At 35.0% G+C, this 19,968-nt stretch overlaps 1 protein-coding gene across 35 annotated transcripts in view; it reads left to right on the forward strand.

Moving 5' to 3' along the window:
* Window positions 1–19,968, forward strand: part of DGKB (diacylglycerol kinase beta) — a 394,011-nt gene that overhangs the window by 316,080 nt on the left and 57,963 nt on the right. Inside the window, exon 26 of one of the 35 annotated variants that reach the window (XM_083824557.1) lies at window positions 13,264–19,624. The exons of 33 other annotated variants lie outside the window; for them this stretch is intronic. In XM_083824557.1, coding sequence (XP_083680683.1) covers window positions 13,264–13,292 — 29 coding nt within the window. In that variant the 3' untranslated portion in view covers window positions 13,293–19,624. One more of the 35 variants, XM_083824558.1, reaches the window with a different exon arrangement.

Consider the following 19,968-nt stretch of genomic DNA (forward strand, 5'->3'; position numbering starts at 1 on the left):
ATATGTGTTGCTTAAATACATTCCCAGCTCGTCTCATGCATGTACACTAAAGAGCAAGATTTGGCACTGGTAGTGTATAGGTTTGTGTGTGTCTATATATATCATATATATTTCTATTGAACTGCTGACTGGCTTTGATATTTTTGTATAAAAACATAAGTTAATTGCACAAATATGTTTTCATATAACTCTTTAGAAAGAAAACCTTTCTTAGCTAAGGCTATAATAATACTAAATATTATCCTATTCTTTGTTAATGGAAGCAAATACTACAGTTTTCAATTCAGCTCCTATCCAGAAATGCAGCCTATAGATGGTCTTTCTGCAAATATTATTAGGGAAATAATTGGGTTCTTCTTCTTCTTTCTTCATCTTCTTCTTTTCTTCTTCTTTCTTCTTCTTCTTTGTTCTACTTCTTCTTCAACTAATCTAATTTATTTTTACTAATTTCTCATTACCATTTCTATTGCACAAACTCAATGTATCAGAAAAAATATATAACTACAGATATATGACAGTCCATGAAGGTAGATGATTTGATTGTAAAACCTTGACATTATGAATCTGACAGTTGCAGTGTTTTGTTTTGTTTTAAAATCTCCCAGTATGTACATATCTATGATATATCTATTCACAATCAATTTTTTTAAGTACAGTTTTTAGATACAACTTTGAACTATCCTTGAACAGTATTTGGACAGGAATTTTGGATAAATGTATACAGATATTGAAAATGCCAAAAATTGCTTCTATAAAAAGATGAACATACTGCATATAAACTAAAGTATGAGTTGAGAAACATAAATAACTAAGCTACTTGCTGTTTGGAAATGACATCCAAAACATAAGTTGAATCATGAAAACATATCTTCTGTAAAAGATATGTCACTTATGTTAGGTGTTAAACAGCAAAATTTTCTTCCTCACAGACACACTAAATTGAACTTTAAAGCCTTTTGTGAGAAAGGGAAATTATTATTTTGAAAATTTCTCTCTTAAACGTTTTGCTGAGTGGAGTCAGATTCCTTTAGGGGGAATGTTTTATGCTTTGTTTTGTAGTCATTGCAGAAATTCAATTAGAGCCCTGTCCTGAAATGAAGTATCTTTTAAGGTCATCAATCTCTTTTAAAGTCAGTCATCATTTTGGCTGGGATAGAGTTAATTTTCTTTGTAGAGGTTCACACAATGGTGTGTTTTGGATCGTTGATGAAAATTGTGTTGATAACACACCATTGTTTTTAGCTGTTGCAGAGCAGAGCTTACATAGAGCCTTTTGGTTGGTTGGTTGGTTGGTTTTTTTTTGCTTCTTGTGCTGCCTTACCAGCGAGGAGCTGGGGGTGCTAAAGGAGCTGGGAGGGACACAGCCAGGACAGCTGAACCCAGACTGACCAAAGGGATATCCCATACCATACTGTTGTATGCTTAGCAATAAAAGCTGAAGGAAAGAAGGAGAAGGGATGGGGGGTGGGTGGGTGGGTTGTGAAATATTTGAAATGATGGTGTTTGTCTTCCCAAGAAAACATCACACATGATGAGCCCTGCTTTCCTGGGAGTGGCTGAACACCTGCCTGCTGATGGGAAGCAACAAATGAACTACTTGTTTTTCTTTGCTTGCATGCACAGTTTTTGCTTTACCTAGTAAACTGACTTTACCTCAGCCCATGAGTTCTCACACCTTCACCTTTCCAATTATCTCCTCCATCCCACCTGGGGAGAGTGAGCGAGCAGTTGTGTGGTACTGAGCTGCCCATTGGGGCTAAACAACAAAATCTCTAAAGACTTCATTGCAAACATCTACATAAATTATATTTTCACAAGAGTAGTTTCAGTCACCTTGATGGATTCATTCCTGAAGGAAGCATCTATGAACTATTAATGGTTGAAACCTTAAGACTATAAATATTTCAGTAAAATACTACCTTCTTATTTATTTTGTACATCACCAGGCACACTGATACTTAACAAAGTAGTGAACAAGTTGATCTGCACAGCTTGTTAAAAGAGCTTCAGTGAGCTATTGCTCAGCAACGTCCCAGACTTCTATACCCTTTCAACACAGTGTGCATTCATGTCACAGCACCTAGCCATATACCATGCTTACCAATATGATTCCGTAATTCTACGTGGAAATCTTGGTTAATAACTATATTATGAATTTCTGAATGGAAATGCAAAAATTTTAGATATAGTGAACTGTCTGTATACATTTTACTCTACAGTCAAAAACAGGGGACGTACAGAGGGTGTGAAGGCCTCAGAACACTTCAAAACATCCATACGCAGTGGAAAAGGAGAAAATATCTTTTTTCATTAGGTATCAGTTTCCATTCTACAGGGGAAGGAAAACATCCTATCCCAAATTTTCATATAGGTAGGGGATTTCTAACAAGAATTCTAAAGCCAATTTGTCAGCTTTGTGGGCTAGCACATTAATTACATTTCTGGAGGTCTTTCAAAAAATATGCTTTGGCCATGTGATTTCTCCTTGCTGGTTATAATTTCCTAACTATTACGAGTTGTGAGATCTCTAAATGTGACTGAATTATATTGGAGAAGTTAGAAACTGTGTTCCAGTTCAGCATACAGTGTGAGTTCAGTATCAGTAGAAGTTTGGGTTATTTATGGTATGGTACAAGACATGTATAAGATTGCAATTATAGAAAGCTACAGATAATGTAATGGCTAGATTACCTTATCTCTCTAATTTTGTATCTTGTTTAGGCAGTTTATCACACACTGATAAATTGATACACATCGACACATTATCACCACGGAAAAATAACTGAATATAGCTGTTTCTGACCTGGTCCACGAAAGCCTATTGAACGTAGAGAAATAATGTTGTTTAGACAGAGCATCTAAATAGAATCAGTTAATTACTTGCTGTCTTGACAATCCTAAGTAGGTATTTTTGTGCATATATGTACAGAACTTGAAGAATACAAATATTATTGATATAATCCAGTTCTACCAATTTTAGTAACCAGTGTTGTAGGTTATTTGTGTTACTTTAAATAAAGGAAAATAAAAAGGCAAATGAGCAAAATACCTTAAGTTTATAAAAAATATCCATTCAACAACTTGAGGTAATACATTTGATATTCATAATTCCAGCAAGCAGAAATATGTCTACCCCATGAAAACCAGTGACTAAATCAGTTAAACAACAAATGAAATAATTAGTAATGCACACTGTTGTGGGCTAGGCTCAAAAATCATTAGACAGCTTGCCAAACACTTACGGTCCTTTTGCAAGAAGAGTCTGTACACAAGCTGAGGTGTATATATATGCTTCCAAAGCAAAGATACAAGTAAGGTGTATATGCTGGAAATACCTTTCTGGGTAATATATGTAAGGGTTTATATTTCTGTGAAGGATAATAGAAAAAGAACAGTGAATCTGAGAAAAGGGAAAGTACTGAACAGAGTAATAGACAATCTGTTGAGGCATTTCTTAGGAAAAGTGAAGAGGAAGACAGCTTTTTCAGCTGAATTCTGACTATAAAACTGTTAGCTAAGCAAAGAGACTGCCTTCTGTCTCTTCTGTCTTCCTATATTTTAAGGAAAATGCTCTTTTGTCTGTAACAGTAAGAAAAAAAGTATGAAGAAAGAAAATATAACATTGGTGTTCTCTTCCTAATGAAAGCAACCCAATAGGACCTACAAGTTGTCTGACAGAGACATCAGGGGAAAAAAAAAAAAAAAAAAAAAAAAGAAGGAAACAAGTTTCTTAAGCAGTAAAATAGGTAAAGTTTAGAAGAATTATGGTAGGTAATCTTCAGGTCCCAGAAAAGGTAAAATGGAAGGAGTATCCATATGCATGCTAGTATGCTTATTTAAATGGAACTAATCACTGATGACACACGTATAAAACATTAAGTCAAAGCAATAAGTGTATGAAATTCTGGAGAATAATCCAGTATTATTTAAATGTAAAGTACTATAAAACTAATGTGGAACTTATTCCTAGTGTGAAAATTTAGGAAACGTACATATGATGAGTTATAAAGTTACATGAATCTAAAATGCTTTGTATGTTTTACTCACACATCCACTTCATTTAGGGATATACCTCAATTTCTTTGCTTGGAAAATAACACAGAATTATCCTTGTATGAAATTTCCAAATTTTCATTTCTTCCTAAATTTTCCATAATTGCTCTGAAAATAGCATCATTTTTCAAGGTTTTGGGCACATTATTTTCTGTCCTAGAATACTAGGAAGACAGAGAAATCCCTTAAATATAAATAAGATAACCCTTCTAATCCAGATACTTTTTCAAACATTAAACACTTTGAAATATATATCTAAATTCAAACAGGTTTTGTTGTTTGTTTGTTTGTTTGTTTTAGATGAGTAGAACCATGTTCTCTTTTCTGGATACAATGCTAAAGTGTCCCACATCTTTAGTGAATGCTGTAGTCACTAGTTCATTGTACGGAAAGGACCATGGCAGAATATCTGTCTTTCCAGTGTATATGCAAATTCTTGTTGCAGCATAGCTTCCAGGTGTTGGGCACTTGAGCTGGGAAAGTACCTGTCTGGGGGATTATAGCATAGGCAATGTTGGGAAGTGGAGTAACATTCAGTGGAGTTATATGTTGCCCCTTTTTTAGTTTGGGCTGCATTATTTTGTCACCTTTTAAAAAAAATTGAATGGCTCACTGAATATCCCATTTCCTTTGTGTGCACTTGTGTTGTGTCACTCAGCCATTGTGCATTGCCTCTTTTATCAGCAGAGTAGCAGCAATTGGCCACCATGTCAGACATCTTGCTCCATGTCTCCAGTGAGAACTTAATAGCTACTGGGAACTGCTGTCCCACCGAGAGCAGCTGCTTGGAGTAGTTCATTGGTGTAGGAAGTGGTGATCACTGAATTTGCAATCTCTCCAAAGCCAACGAGGGCAAGGAACCTTTGCCAATTTGCTCACATGGAATCATCTGTTCCTGTAAACCCAGGACCTGCAGCTTTGCAAAAGTCAGGACGCAACTCTAAGTTGTTTCCACTGATACAATAGTTTCCATTTTTTGGCAGTTCCTCTAATAGTTGTGGAGCAGAGTGCTTCATATTGTGATGTATTTCCACTGTTTAGCAATATTTTATTTCTGTGGATACATGAATATAATAATAATGAGGGAAAAAAAATGTCGCTGTTTTTCCACATTAGCAAATTCCTACTTATAGTCTTTTACTTTAAGCAATGGTTTGGGAGTTTAGACATAGTGTAGAGGTGAGAAAGGTGCTGAGCTACTTAACATGACAAAGTATTGGCTCTGGGAAGTGCAAGTAGAAGGTCTTCTCAGTAGAGAAGTAATTTTCCTAACTGAGAACTTGGATTTTTTCTGACTATCTGAGGGGTAAGTTTGTATTCAAATACCTTTTCAACATATTAGCTACTGATGACTCTGTGGATTTAGCTCCTCTCTTTTACAGCTTGAACACGTATACTGGCAAAACAGATCCAGCTATCAGGAAGGGACAAATGGCACTTTGTCCTATCCATTTACTTAAATTGTGCATTGTACCCATTTGTTTGTAATATCTGAAAGTCAAACATTCACTTTACCATGATATTAAAAATAGCAGAGTTCTCCTAATAAGGCAATGTACTACTGGACTCACATTTTGATCATGCCAATAAAAAAGGCTTTTCTCCTCTTTCTTCCTCCCCCACAGCAGCAGAGCTTTAGGATACCTTCTTTTCGTCTATATACCTTTATTACTCACAAGGTGCTATATTCAGAAAGAGCCTTATTCATGCAAGTACACTCATCAGCCTAGGGGATGGAGTCCATAATTCATAACACACTTTGAATCTTTTAGAAATATAAATACCATTCCTATTTGCTGTGAAATACTGATTTTTATTGTTAGAAGGAAGTAGTAGGACCTTGAAAAATAGATTGATAGTCTGATTTGGTTTTATATTTATAAAGCATGTATATAGGTTTCTGTGCAATATAGATCATAGTAGAAAAACAATTTCCTTTTATTTACAAGGCAATTGAGATTGTCATTGTATTATACCTTTTGGTGCACAGAATGTTCATTTTCTTTCAAACGTTATTCATCAAAAGAAGATAATTATGGTGTATTTCATAGACTGCCAGAAGGAAAATGTATCTTTGAAAAGTTTCATTTCCCTTAAGTTGCTCATTTTCTATAGGAAGACAGAGCTATTAAGTAACATACCCATGACAAAGATTGATTAAAATGGCATAAAGGACTATCTTATCTCTAAGTACAGGGATTTACACATATAACTCTTATGACTTTAAATGCAGTAGGTGAAATTAACTCTAGCTATTGTATAAAAAAAAAAAAAGACCAAGTAAATTGGTTTGTACAGAGAACTAAGTGAAGGTGAGAAGAATAGCATGTTAGGTACCAACCAAAAAGTAGGAAGTTACTCATTGTTGTAGGGTACACCCACCATAATATAGCATGCAAACTATCAAGCCAAGTTCTGTACCAGCAGCATTAATGCAGTATTCTGCTGGGACTTTCCTTTGCTGCTAAACAGTAAAAACATCATCTTGCTGATGGGTCTAAGTTTCTTAGGAAGAGTCTTCATCCAGCACCTTGGAGCAGTTCAGGTCCCTCTATAATGCATGCTGCAGCATCCAAAGTAAATTTAGGCTATGTCTACCTTACCTGGAACAAGGGATATTTCCTTAAAAACACATTGTGCAGGGCCTATATCTTACCTCAGCACAGGTGTCTGTAGAAGGCTAGTGTGACCTCTTCCACAACAGACACAGTAACTCTGCTTTGCTGGGAGCCCTTAATGACTCTTGTACCTTACTTACCCAGGTAAATGAATACTTACCTGTAAGGCAGCCATGTTATTAGTGAAGATGTGGTAAATGATAAGGGATGTGAATGGAAGACCCAATGGCATAAGATGATACATATCATTTTCATTATAGCAAAGCTGATCAGCTTATGCAAGGTTTTTGTTTGTTTTCTTTTCCCTCTGCTTTCAGTGCTGGAGGCTACAGATTTACTGGTGTTTGTGTGAAGACTTGACTTTTGCTTTAAAATACACATTGCGGGATATAAAGGTCTATAATAATTAGTTCATTTATAGACAAAAGGAGAAGCTCAGCTTTGCCTTTCTTGAACTCTATTGTTTCTTCATTCTGGTCTTTTCTCTGACTATAGCTTTGCTACTGTGCTTTAGCAGTTCGTACAGAAGAGTGGCAGTAGCATGGTGTGGTGAGTCTAGAACTTGGTTTACTAATGTAGAAGACAAGCAATTTTATTTAAAGTTCACTGTGCTATCCTTAAAATGTGAGTATTTCTACATGAGCATTGGGCCATAAATCCTTTTGGGGGTAATTCCACTGAAATTGTGAGATTTATATGAGGGAGTAATAACATGCCATAGCTCAGGGCAGAATTTCATATGTTCTGTATCTCTGAATGTGCACGAGGAAAAAATAACAAGTTTCAGAGGAAAAAAAATATGAGTGTGTGTGTGTATAGATATATTTAAAAACATATGTTTAATTGACATTTTAGATTTTGTAATCACATAAATGCCTTTTCCTCTACGTCAGCTACATTTCCTTAACAAACATGTACTATTTTTTTTTTAAGATTTTTTGTTGGATATATCTTCTACATTGTATATTGATTTATGCTCACATATTTTTTATTTTTTACAAAACATTAAATTCTCATATTTTTCTCATATGTAGCATGATTAACACTTAATGCAGAAGTGTTAAACCTGTCTGAGAATAGAAACTAGCCCCCAACTTAGTTATAAAAATCTTCTATTATGGTACTTTTATACAGAGTTTTTCTTTAATTAACAAAGCGAAAACATCTGTTACTGTCTCAACATAGTTTCTGAGTTTCATATCAATTTTATAATTCATGTGTTTTTCTGCATCTGAAGTTTTGTAAATGTTGCTGGTCTTACTAAAGCTTACAAAAAGTCAGCAATTAACTAACTACAACAGGTGTTTCCTTTCTTGGGGAATGGAATGCATATGATTATTGTAATTTAGATTCCTGTGTGAGTTAAGGAATTGGTCTGTTATTAGAAAACATTACAAACACATGGAAAATGATAAAAATGAATTAGAAAGGTTGGTTAAATTTAAGACTGAAACAGTTTTAACCCTTCCAGGCTTTCTGAATGTTGTGGGTGATTGCTATCTCCCTCAACAATCCTAGATGTGACCAGATTTATGCATTTATGGTTTAGATTTTCAGTAATATTTTCTGATGCCAAACATATGTTTTTGTGTTTTGACCTTAGTACAAAAAGCTGCAATAATCATTCTGCAATATTCAATTTGTTTAATGGCAGACCAGTATTCCCTAGGAATGTCTGATAGCATGTTACTCAAATTGCTTGTTCATTTAACCCTGCCCCAGGTGCCTAAATCTTTAGATTAAAGATACAGAAATGAAAGTATAATACCCTATCATTTCTGGCTGCTGTAACACATAATCATATCCTCTGATACATTCTAGTGTTCTATTACTTGTTACTAGAAAATTTCATATTCCTTGAGTGTTTGCAAAAGGTGTTGTATTGACAGCAATTTAATTTTGAGTAACAACAGGAGAGACAGCTTCAGTTAATGTACACATTAATATTACTTTAAAAAAAAAAGCGGAATATTCTAAAATATCGGTGATATGAAGAATCGGGTAAGACCACATATTGCTTGTATATACACTTCTATTACTCACTGGAGGTAGAATTCAAATTTAGAAGAGAAAAGTAGTGTTTGTGTATGAGAAAGAAAGAGGGATGTGGAAAGGAAGCATATATTAGAGCAAAACAAAATGTCAGATTCAGTTTGCTGTATTTAAAAAACAAACAAAATCCTCTGTATTGGTTCTGTGTTGTTGGTGTTGGTTTTGTTTTTTCTTTTTTCTTTTTTTTTTTTTTTCCTTTTTTCCTCTTGATCCGCAAAGGGTTGAGTTGAGAAAAGCATTCAAATATACTTAAAACTAAATATACATATATTGGAATCGTACAAGTATTTTACTAGTGACTAATTACATTGGAAGCAGAGATTTGTTGTTGTTGTTCCCCCAGCCCCCTTTCATCTAAGCACCCATGTTCTGCTAGGGAATATGGTATAGCAAAATATTGTATAGCAAAAGCATGTGTGCAACCACACCTATAAAAAGCACTGTGTTAGTATTGTTTCAACCACATATTTACAGAGATCAAGTGTAATTCTGGTGATTTTGTTCGCTTGTGCTGATGATAAGTCAAATTAAAGGAGGAGATATTCAGTCAGACCATGTCATGTCAGTGACCTGTTTCATTTTTACCTGCTGCCTTTAAATTGTAGTATCCCTCCTGACACTGTTAAGCATTGCCAGTAAACCACCAGGTTGTTTATAAGAGCACATTGTAAAGTAGGCTGTATTGGAAAGTATGAGCTGCCCAACAAATTAATGGCATTGTGAGGTGCTGCCTGCTGGGGTGAAAATAAATTGTAAGAAAATATAGGGAGACAGGTAATGGGCACTAGCTATGCTGCACAACACTTTTCAAACTGCTGCTGACTGTGTGCCAATGGATATGGCAATAACTGTCAACAAGATTTACAATACTTTCGCGTTTACACAGTGAGAGTAGAAAGGCTGAAAGAGTTCTATAATTTTATTTAAAGTTTAGCACCAACTATTTCTGGACCTACTATTTCCAGGCAACAGGGCTACACACACACTGCTCATCTTTCATACGTGTCAGTGGGAGGGTTTTTTTATTATCATCAGAAGTCCTTGAAATTGAACATAAGAGAAATAACAGTAAAGCAGAGGTATATGCTTAATTGTAAAGTCCAAGTAGGTACAGATTTTGCCATTTACTATATAAGTTGTGATCTCTGATGACACTAAATTGTGCTACCTATCTATAGCCCCAGTGGGTGGTTCCTGCAGGGGAGAAAATTTCTAGCTGTGCTTCTTTCCATGATATTGAGAATGCACAGCTTAAAGCTACTGTATTGGCTTTGTGTCCCCTTGGCAATACATTCCATGCTGCAGAAATCTGCAAGAGGCAAACTGAACAATTTTAAAGGCCTGCTGTGCAAGTCTCAGGAGTTGTCCCATCATCCTCCTTATGAGTTTTCAGACATTTACATTTAAAATAACTTTTAATATTTGTTAACATTACAGAAGTGGTAAAATTATGTGATTGAGCTGAATTTTATTTTTCTGGTTTGCACATCCTCAACGGAACTCAGAAATGCACACCTTCTGTGTGCATTATTTTCTAATAAAGACTGTTTCCTAGTTAAATAAGTTCTTTCCGTGCTATCAGAAAGGTTTTGCAGTGGTTTCAGCTGCCAACCAGTAATAAAGCATCTTTAAAATATGGAGTAGAGTAGCGACGGATTTGTAATAAATCACAAATGATGTCTGTGTACCATTAACATCATTTTGATGATCTTTTTCTTTTGCAGGTCTACTATACTATTGAGTACAGGAAAAGCAATGATATCGGGAGAGGGGGAAGCCTTCTTATAACCCAATAAATAATCTGAGGCTGACCAAACCATTCCTTGTATTACATTACATGAAACTTATCAATAAATTGGCAGTTAGTGACTATTATGTATGTGTTCTGTGGTAACACCCAAAGGTCTCAGACACTAGACATTTTATAAACACAGATCAAATGGATGTTTCCTGTTTGAAGAATCAAAGGATAATTTAGGTTGGAAGGGACCTCTAAAGGTTAAATAGACCAACCCTCTGTGCTCAAAGCAGGTCTAATTATATCGGGTTGTTCAGGGGCTTGTCTAGTACTTACAGTCTAAAGAGTCTAAGAATTTACAACCTAAAGTTTGTTTGCTAAAATCTAAGGGTTTGGTTCCTGAATGCAAGGTTAAGAAGTGCAATCTCTTTTTGATTGTGTGTCACCCTAATTCAGGCAGTCAGTCTGTCATTTGTTTTATTTTCATATTTCTTATTCAGTTTATGATAGTCTTAGCTGACTCAACAGTCCTATCCCAGAGGCTCCTACCATTCACTTGAAGTTCTCTGCTAAGGACCTATCTTCTTGAAAGAACTTCAGTATTCCCATCCACGTGCAAAAGCAACACTGCCATATGAAACCTTAGTGGAACTTCCACCTCAACTGACAAATAGTGCTCTGGAATTGTTTATCTCATCACTTTTTCTGGTCTACATTCATGGCTTTTCATTTCATCTCTGTTAAGTTTATAGACTTAAAACAGTATGTTCATCAGTTCTCGTACAGACTTGGTTAACCCGCTGATGATCAATGTGGAGGCACGTTGAATTTTAAGTTTACATTTAAATCCAGTTAGAGGCAATTGAACTTAGGTGTGTTCTGAAGCCCACGGTGTCTTCTAGAAAGCTTCTCCTCCATTTATCTGGACTCTAGATATACTTGAGAATGTAATTTTCCTTCTAACTTCTTTTTATTTCTGCTTATTGACCTTTTACCTCATGGCTGTTTTAATTTCAATTTTATTTTATTCCAAGAATTTGCCTAAAAGTGTAGAGCCTCTGCTTTCCAAGAGGCTTACAAACTTGTAATAATAATCATAATAAGCTCCCTGGAGTGCAAATGGCTTCACACTTAAATGACCTTCTACAAGTAGTCAAAAGTTTCCCATAGGTGGCCTTTTGCTCTAGGCTGTGTGGAAAACACTACTCGTGTCTCAAGCTTTTAAATAAGTTTATTCAGATATTCTTTGCCAGTTTGGGGATGTTTAGAACCATTACCTAAGAACTGGTAATATGGATGATTAAGTCTTTAGAGCATGAAAAAGTTATACTAGTAAGAAACAATCAGCAATTTTTGTTATAAGATCGGAAATCATATTAAGATGTAGACACTTTGAGAATTACTGTGTAAGACATAATCAGAAGACATTTAAAACATCAAAAAATAATTGCTGTATAATTAATTTGGGGGTGATAGAGTTGACTAATCTCAGTCTGTCTGAAGCAATTTTTGAAATTCGCTTTCTACAGGTGAAAATCTGTGTGATTAGTCTCATATATACTGACAATGCTTTTTAGTTATAAAATTGCCACTCATTTATCAAAACATATAGAGCTATTCATTTTAGATATCAACTCATGAAGATACCCATGATGTTTATTTTTAAATATTCTCCTTCTAGAGACCCTTTTATGTAGTGAGGATCAACTCAGTTCAAATATCACTGTAATGCAGTCAATCTCTTTGTCTATATGTGTCCAGGTTTGTAAAACTTTCTGAAGCATACCTAAGCTCTATCTGAGTGTAAATACTAATAGAGAATGGCAGTGTACATGTTACTTTGCAGTAAGTTGTATTTCAAAGTAAGATCAAACTAGGAGTCAACCTAATATTTCCATAAAAAGTAATGGAAAAAATTCAAGGTTACAGAAGCCCACTGGAGAGGGAGGAAATCATGCTACATACCTGTAATGTTTGGAAAAAAAATCTGTTTTCAGCTATATCAATCTTCTGCTTACATTATATTAAAAAATAATAATAATAAAATTATTTGAATGTGAAAATGACAACTCATTTTGATCAGGCCTTTATGAAATCATTTCTTCCTTCTTGAAGGAAATAACACTAAACATCAGATCTAATATTGCTTGGTGTGATACATATATTTTAAAATAGTTATCTAAGAGTGTTTGAAATTAGGATAATCTGGTGATGGTGAGCCCTACTAAAGCATTTCATTATTTTGCTACAGGATTGTCTCAGAGTTATGATTCTTGTATATACAAAAAAAAAGTCAGTTTAGTAAAAACAAGCAAGAAAGATTGTGGTACAAATACAGATTGTCCTTACAAATTAAATAACATTATTTAATGATGCTCAATACACATTCGGTTCTAATTTATTCAATTTCGAGTTCATAGACAGGAAAAGTGACTAGTTGTCATTAGCTTTTGTTGCAGGCCAGATTTGAGGCCAAGTGGTAGACTTATTAATCTAAATGTTTATACAATATAAAAACAAAAACTTTTAAACTACCATATCTGCCTTGTGGAAGTACAGCAATGATCTCCAAGAACCTCATAAGTCTTCTTTAACCTCAGGTGACTTGTCAGTATCTTTTTAACATTTACATTGGAGTTTCTTATACTAGCTAAATCTCAGTTCAGGAGTTGTTTTATAAAGCATCCAAGGCATTTAGGTCCAGTGGCATATGAAAATCCCAAATGTTTGATTCCAACTAGAAAGAACTGCAGTTATGCTCCTTGTAATTTATTCCCTTCATACTTTAAATTATCCTTACAGAGAAAATAGAAGTTGATAAAGCTAAATGAATGGCAAGGTATTCTTACCTGGACATCTCTCTTCCCTGCTAAAACTTTTCAAGAAAGAAGTCTAAAACAGCTTCTGTTGGTCTTCTACTCAGAGTTGCCAAGGCGAGTTGCAGAGATCTGTGTGATACAGAGAACATTACTGGTCTTTCTTACATCAGACATGTTTCCAAGTAGGGAAAATTGAGTTCACGTACATAACTGTATTGGTCCAGTTTTCAAATCACTTCCTACTTATGAGTGCACGTATATGAAATACTGACTGCTCTGCTAAACTGTTTTAACATATCATGTCATGTACTCTCTGTTAAATTATGTAGTCATATGTCAGAAAATTCATAACAATTTATTAGCAGTATTAGAAAAGACACAGATCAGATAGGCTTTGTCCACATTTTTCTAAGCTAAGTTTTGTTTTTGTGAAGCAAAGGTTTTGTGGTTGGGATGGGGCTTGCTTGTTTGAACAATTAGATGCCCCGGGTCTTAATAAAGTTCACTTTTGAATTTGGCTGATCCAAATTAATGTAAAAGTTATTGTTGGTGTAAAACTAGTACTATATTTGTGCATTCTTTGGCTTTCTGTATATATCACATTTTGGAGTACAATGTATTTTCTTTGTTTGAAAAATAAATAGATTTTGAAACCAGAAGAAAAAAATATATTTAGCAGCATATTATCTGTTTAAAACATCCTCCAAAATTCTCCAAAGGCTACCCATTCCAGTTTGGTGGTATTTCTGTTTAATATGTTAGTGTTCAGAAGTTATTTCTTTATGGGTTAACTATAAGATTTTATACAATCTGTTTTGAATAACTTTAAAAATGTGTTGGATGGTATGTCTTGTCAAAATCTGGAAAAAAATCCCCAAAGTGTTAGATGTTTCCTAAGAGTAATATCAAGGCTTTGGGTACATTTGAGAGATAGGTAGTTAAAGAAAATTTCATTTGGCAGTCAGCTCATGGAAAAAGACTTGTTCTGCTGTGGAAATAAAAGGACTGGTAAAACAAAGGCTAATAGGAGAGAAGATGGTCTTTTAGCTTTAAAAGTGGAGGAACTACTTGTAGCAACTTGAAAGAGAGAGTGACATTGTGACCAGTGAATTCAAAAAATCACTAGATTCCTTTCTTTGTACATGCATTAAATATCTTTTGGTCTAGGCCACATGTTTGATTTTTTTCCTTTTTTTTTTTTTTAAGGGATTTGGGGGGTCTTCTTAACATATGTTCCATCATTACAGGAATCTGACAGATCTATGAAGTTCATGACAAATTTTGCCAATGTGAGCTGCTAGATAATTGAATAAAATGTTTCTAGATAATTGAAAAAGAAAAATCCATTTAACTAACATTTACTACTTGTACAGCATGGTAGAAGACATTGTTACATGCATAGAAAAAAAAAAGGAAGAAGAAAGAGGCAAAGCAAATGAAGTCACATAGCTAGGTTATCTTGTCAGGAAAAGGATGTTAGATGAGTGTGTGTTTCTGCCCTTCATCAGAAAATGCTTCATGTTGTGTGCTTTAAACCTACAAAAAGGCATTCCATACGGACTGGACATTGCTGTTGTGAAGGATTTGCATGATGATTGCAGTGCTGCATGATTTATGCTGTGAAGTATGTGTGTTTACAGTTGCTGTGTTTTGAATGTAATCTTGAATCTAAGAAAGGCTGCCCTAGTCTGGAAAGTTGACTAAACCAGTAAACAAAGTAAATCTCTTAATTCAGTGCTATGAAGCATATTTGTGCTTGATGTGCATCAGCTGACAACCTCCCAACAAGTATTTCATAAACACCTGTGCAATCAAAGGACACATACTAATGGGTATAGTAGACTATCCTTAATTGTGTAACAACTTCTGTATGTAAACATTGGTTCCTAGTAGTCTTTATTAATGCATTCTTCTTAGTAATGTAGACTTTGTGTGTTAAACCAACCGCATCTTGAGATCACCCAGCTTCTCATGTCAGTGGCTACTTTTCCTCCTCTTTGACTTCCCTGACCTCCCACAGCAGCTGTTCATACAGTGATTATCATTCACTGGAGCATGCTGATATAAAGCAAGCTTGCATTTTAAAAATAGACCTGTTAATTTAGCATGTGCTTTCATTTTAAAAGAATACATTTAAAATTTGGAGAGGAGGTTAAGAAGAAAAATGTTATTTTAAAGCAATTGTTTATTTTCTTATGGTACTTATGTATCCCCACTTCACCCACCCATAACAAAATACTTTCTAATTGGCAAGAGTTCAGCCAGCTCTGAATTGGTACATGAATACAAGACTACATAGCTAATAGTTTCATTTAGAGGACCACACACAGTTGCTGCACATGTGAGGGAAGCAAGCTGACAGATGTCCACATCCCCTGGCTCTAAGAATAATAATAACCCTCCAACCTAACAGACTACAAGCAGGAAAGACTCTCAGAGAACTGTCACCTTTTCCCCCCACTGAGAACCAAGTACATTCCTGCAACTTTTTACATGATTTTCCCCAGTCGAGGGATAAAAGTTGCATGTCTGAGTGGCATTGAATAAATTTCCCTTTGTAAGAGGACATTAATTTGTATCCTTTTATAATAATAATAAAAAAAAAATCCTGTGTAATGAAGCTCTGAAAGTCATCTCTCAGTCTTCTGGAAGCAAGAATAAAAAGTGAGCATTCTTTCAAGCCAAGAGGAAAAGTGGTATCAGTAATGCAGACCAGAGTTATCAGATAGGTAATGGTTTAGTAGTTTTCTGGAATTAGTAGGTGAAGTACCTGCTTTCTATCTCCCTTTCTATCCTCCCCTTCACAGAAAACCAGGCATCTCTTAAATTATTTTGGCACGTATGGAGCCTGCACTCAGATATCAAGGTCTTCTGTTCTGAAATTCTCAGATTTCAGTAAGGAAGGAATGGCTTCTCTTCTCTAATTTTTTTTTTCTCTTTGAGTTGCAGAAAAATGCCTGGGTGAAACTTAAAGGTTCAAAAACTAGAAGAAAAATAATAACTGTATTTCTTTCTGGAAGAAAATCTCATGGCTATATTACTCATACGGTCTAAGTGCCTGAAATTGGTGGCAGTTTTTTGCAACGAGTAATAGCAAAGGCAGAATTTTAATATTTGTCTGGATTTTTGGAAGGGGCAATACATTATTTACTACTATCCTTTTGCATTTAGAAAATTCCCAGCCTCAAAAGCTAGAGATACTTTTTTTTTTTTTTTTTTTAATTGGAAGTTAAGAACATGTAAAACCTGTGTGCTTTCAAGTGAGATGTTCCTTCAATTCTTCCCTGACATACCGAGTAGATTTTGAAATCTGTGTCATTGCACGAGATGCTCAGGAAATGTTTGTATAGAGCCATGGTCTTTTAATTACAGACTGTGTTTATACTAATATCACAGCCATCAGCAACTGCATCCATGCAGTGTCAGCAGTAATTAGCACTGAATATATAGGCCTCTGTTCAAGAAGAATTGCTGAATGTATGATTTACCAGCATGGGAAGTGATCCTTCACTATCCCACACAAAAACATTTTTAGTATAAACTACAAGTGTCTAAAAAGGAGTTGCTGTTTAAGTACAGATCCCGGCTTACTCTCCACTAACTTCCCCAATCAGATAAGACCTGAGTTAGTGGAAGACATAACATGATAGATGTATGAGCAGGATAATGCTGCACGAGCAGGGGTACATCTTGTGTGACATGAAAATTTCAGTCACAGTCCCATTGACTTTCATGAAGTTACAACTGTGGTTATGCTTGTTAAGGAGACAGCCCAGTGTTAAGACAGTGATATGAGTGCCTGAATGGCCTTATTTGTTACTTGCAATGCAACCTCATTTGCTGTAATGGAGGCTCAGATCCTCTATGTTACAATATATAGGTATAGTACCATAAGGTACTTGGGCTAAATTAGTTATGCAAATTTACACAAACCCATTCTTCAACACCCCACCCCCATTCCCCCCATTTATATTCATATCTGATTATTTTCTTAAACCAAAATCCTGCATCTTCTTAATAACATGTGGAACATAGTTACAAAACCACAGGGAGGGTAAATTCATTTTTATTTTATTTTTAAATATTGGAACCTTTATACTCCCTGAAATGAAAGTTTGTCTTTAGCAGGAGGTTTCTCTCCTTCCCTCAGTCATGGGGTTTTGTGTGTAGAAAGCTCACTGTAAGATGGGTGAAAATTGTAAATAATTTAAATATATATATACTGTACATTCTGAAATCTCTGCTCCTTGCTGAATTTGTTTTGGCATGCGGAGACACTAATGCACCTGTGGAGAGAGTATTCTCTGTAAAGTATGACATCTGGTTTGAAGACAAAAGTGGAATGTCAGTAGACATAGCTAAGGGAATGACAGTGGTAAGAGCCAATCTTGATAAGAACTGCAACGAGGTCTTGGAGCAACTGTTTCAAAACACACACAGCTTCCTCAGAAAACTCTGCATAAGTATGTGGAATATCTGTAACCTGCTTATACACACCACTTAAAAAAAAAAAAAGAGGTTTGTATGATCTGCCTTAAATTTTTATGAAGTTTAAGGAGTAGTCTTGCAACAGCCTTTCATTTGCAATAGTGTATAATGAAATGGTACATCTATTCATACAGGCAAAATCCTGCTGTCATAATTTCTCATTTAGCAAAAATAAGGATAAATTTATTTGAGATTTCTAATAAGGTTTGATTATTATTTTTTCAATTTTACCTTTTTTTTTTTTTTTTTTAAGTTAACTACAGTAGGGACCAACATGCCAAAGAGTTATTCAGTCTTATATAGTCTCCTTGTTTTCTGTTGGATTACTGATAGCATGTATGATTAAACACATGCAGAGTCCAGTTAAAATTACTTTGTTAATGAGGTTTTAAAGATTTGTTCAAAACATGTAACGGTTTGACCACAAATTAATAACCAATGTCAGTTTAACACTCTCATGAAAATTCTTGAATTCAAATCATCCAGTTTGTACAGAAATAGATTCTGGTGTTTGAAAACAGAACATCCTCTGTGTATATGTGCTCATATGTGTATAAATCAAAATATAATAGAAATGAGTGTGAAAATAAAATGGTAATAGAAAGATCTCTGCTTATAAAGATCTTACATAAAAAGAGCAGCTCCTAATTGATACTGGTGGCACTCATTATTAGTCCTCACTGTATTATTAGAAATAAATTCGAAAACATTAATTTCCATTCATCTTATAGTGAACACCATATACTTCTTTTAGAAAGCAAATAGTCAATACCTAGACTATTTTGTTATATGTGATTGATGGTTCTTTCCTACCATGAAGTAAGAATACCTGCCTTCAAGATCTTGCAGTATATGTGTTTTCCAGATTAGTAAACAGCAAAGAGCTCTTCCTAATCATTCTTTATATTCTGGGTAAGACCAAGGCATGCAAAGACCCAAAAAGGGTAATAGAGGAAACAGAATAAGACAAGTAAATTTTTCAGGTGCACAGTCTGTCTCTTGCAAACCTTGGCATACAAATCATCATTGCTGAGGTTCATTACACCTATGTATCAACAGTAGCTGTCTGCCTAACATAATTCCTCTTGTGCTCCTGATGTAGACATTTGAAATAGAACAGATTAATTGGGTTAGTCCTGCTTACTACTCTGAGAGTCAGACATGGTGATGAGTTAGTGGGATTACTTATTGACAAGGATGTTGTTGCCTCCAGAAGTATTTGTGAAGACATAGTAGATGAAACAAAAAATATCCGTCCTTGTACCCAGCCCACCAATGCAGCTTTGACAGGATGTTCTAAAAGGGACGTGAGATAAACGAATAATCCTTCTTCCTACTGTCTAACAGTTTCCCTAATATGTCAATATTCCATTTACATTTTTGTGACTGTTCTCTGAAGAGAATGCTAATAAAGCTTTCAGATGCTATATTCATTTTGAGTTATTTCTATTTGCGGGAGTCAGTATGATGCAATATGAGACTCGGATAAATGAGGCCATGAGAGATGTGTAGTTTTCCAGCAGCTGTGCCAGAAGTTTCTGCCTTCCCTGCTGTTGGTACCCACCCCTGCATTGGAGTGGGTGGTGGCCAAGGTGACCTCAGGTGAGGCAGACAGACAGGGATGGAACACCTGCTCATGGCTTCTCTGTACAGTGGATCAAAGTTATGCTCACTGTTTCAGGCAGGCCAAGAGCCCATGAGAAGTGGAACTAGAAGAGATAAAAGTATTGTATCTGAGTGACAGCAAACAATCATTTGATAGATAGTATTCCTTATTTTGTCCAATTATTAAATGAGAAAGTATAAAACATATAATAATCAGTTACACAAGGCATATTGCACCTAAAATGCTATTCATAACCTTTTTAGTAACAGGCAGGCTTTTTTCTGCAATAAACCAAATCAATATATTATCTCTTGTTTTGAATAAACCTCTATACAAGGAAACAGTGATTCGCATGTTTTATTTAGTCTTACTAATTTTCTCTGAGTTATTGGAAACATAAATCTCATATACAAATACACATCTTGATTTTAAAGAAAAGAATATTTTAAGTATCAGAAACTTTCAGTTCTTTAACAACCAGTATGTGACATTAATGGTCAAATTTCAAAGTATTAATGAGGTTCCTAATATCAGTCAGGAAATTAGATATTAATAATGGACCTGAATCTAACCCAGTGAAATACGCCAGAGCTT

The sequence above is a fragment of the Anser anser genome (assembly GCF_964211835.1).
Source record: "Anser anser genome assembly, chromosome: 2".
In the NCBI taxonomy this organism is placed as follows: domain Eukaryota; kingdom Metazoa; phylum Chordata; class Aves; order Anseriformes; family Anatidae; genus Anser; species Anser anser.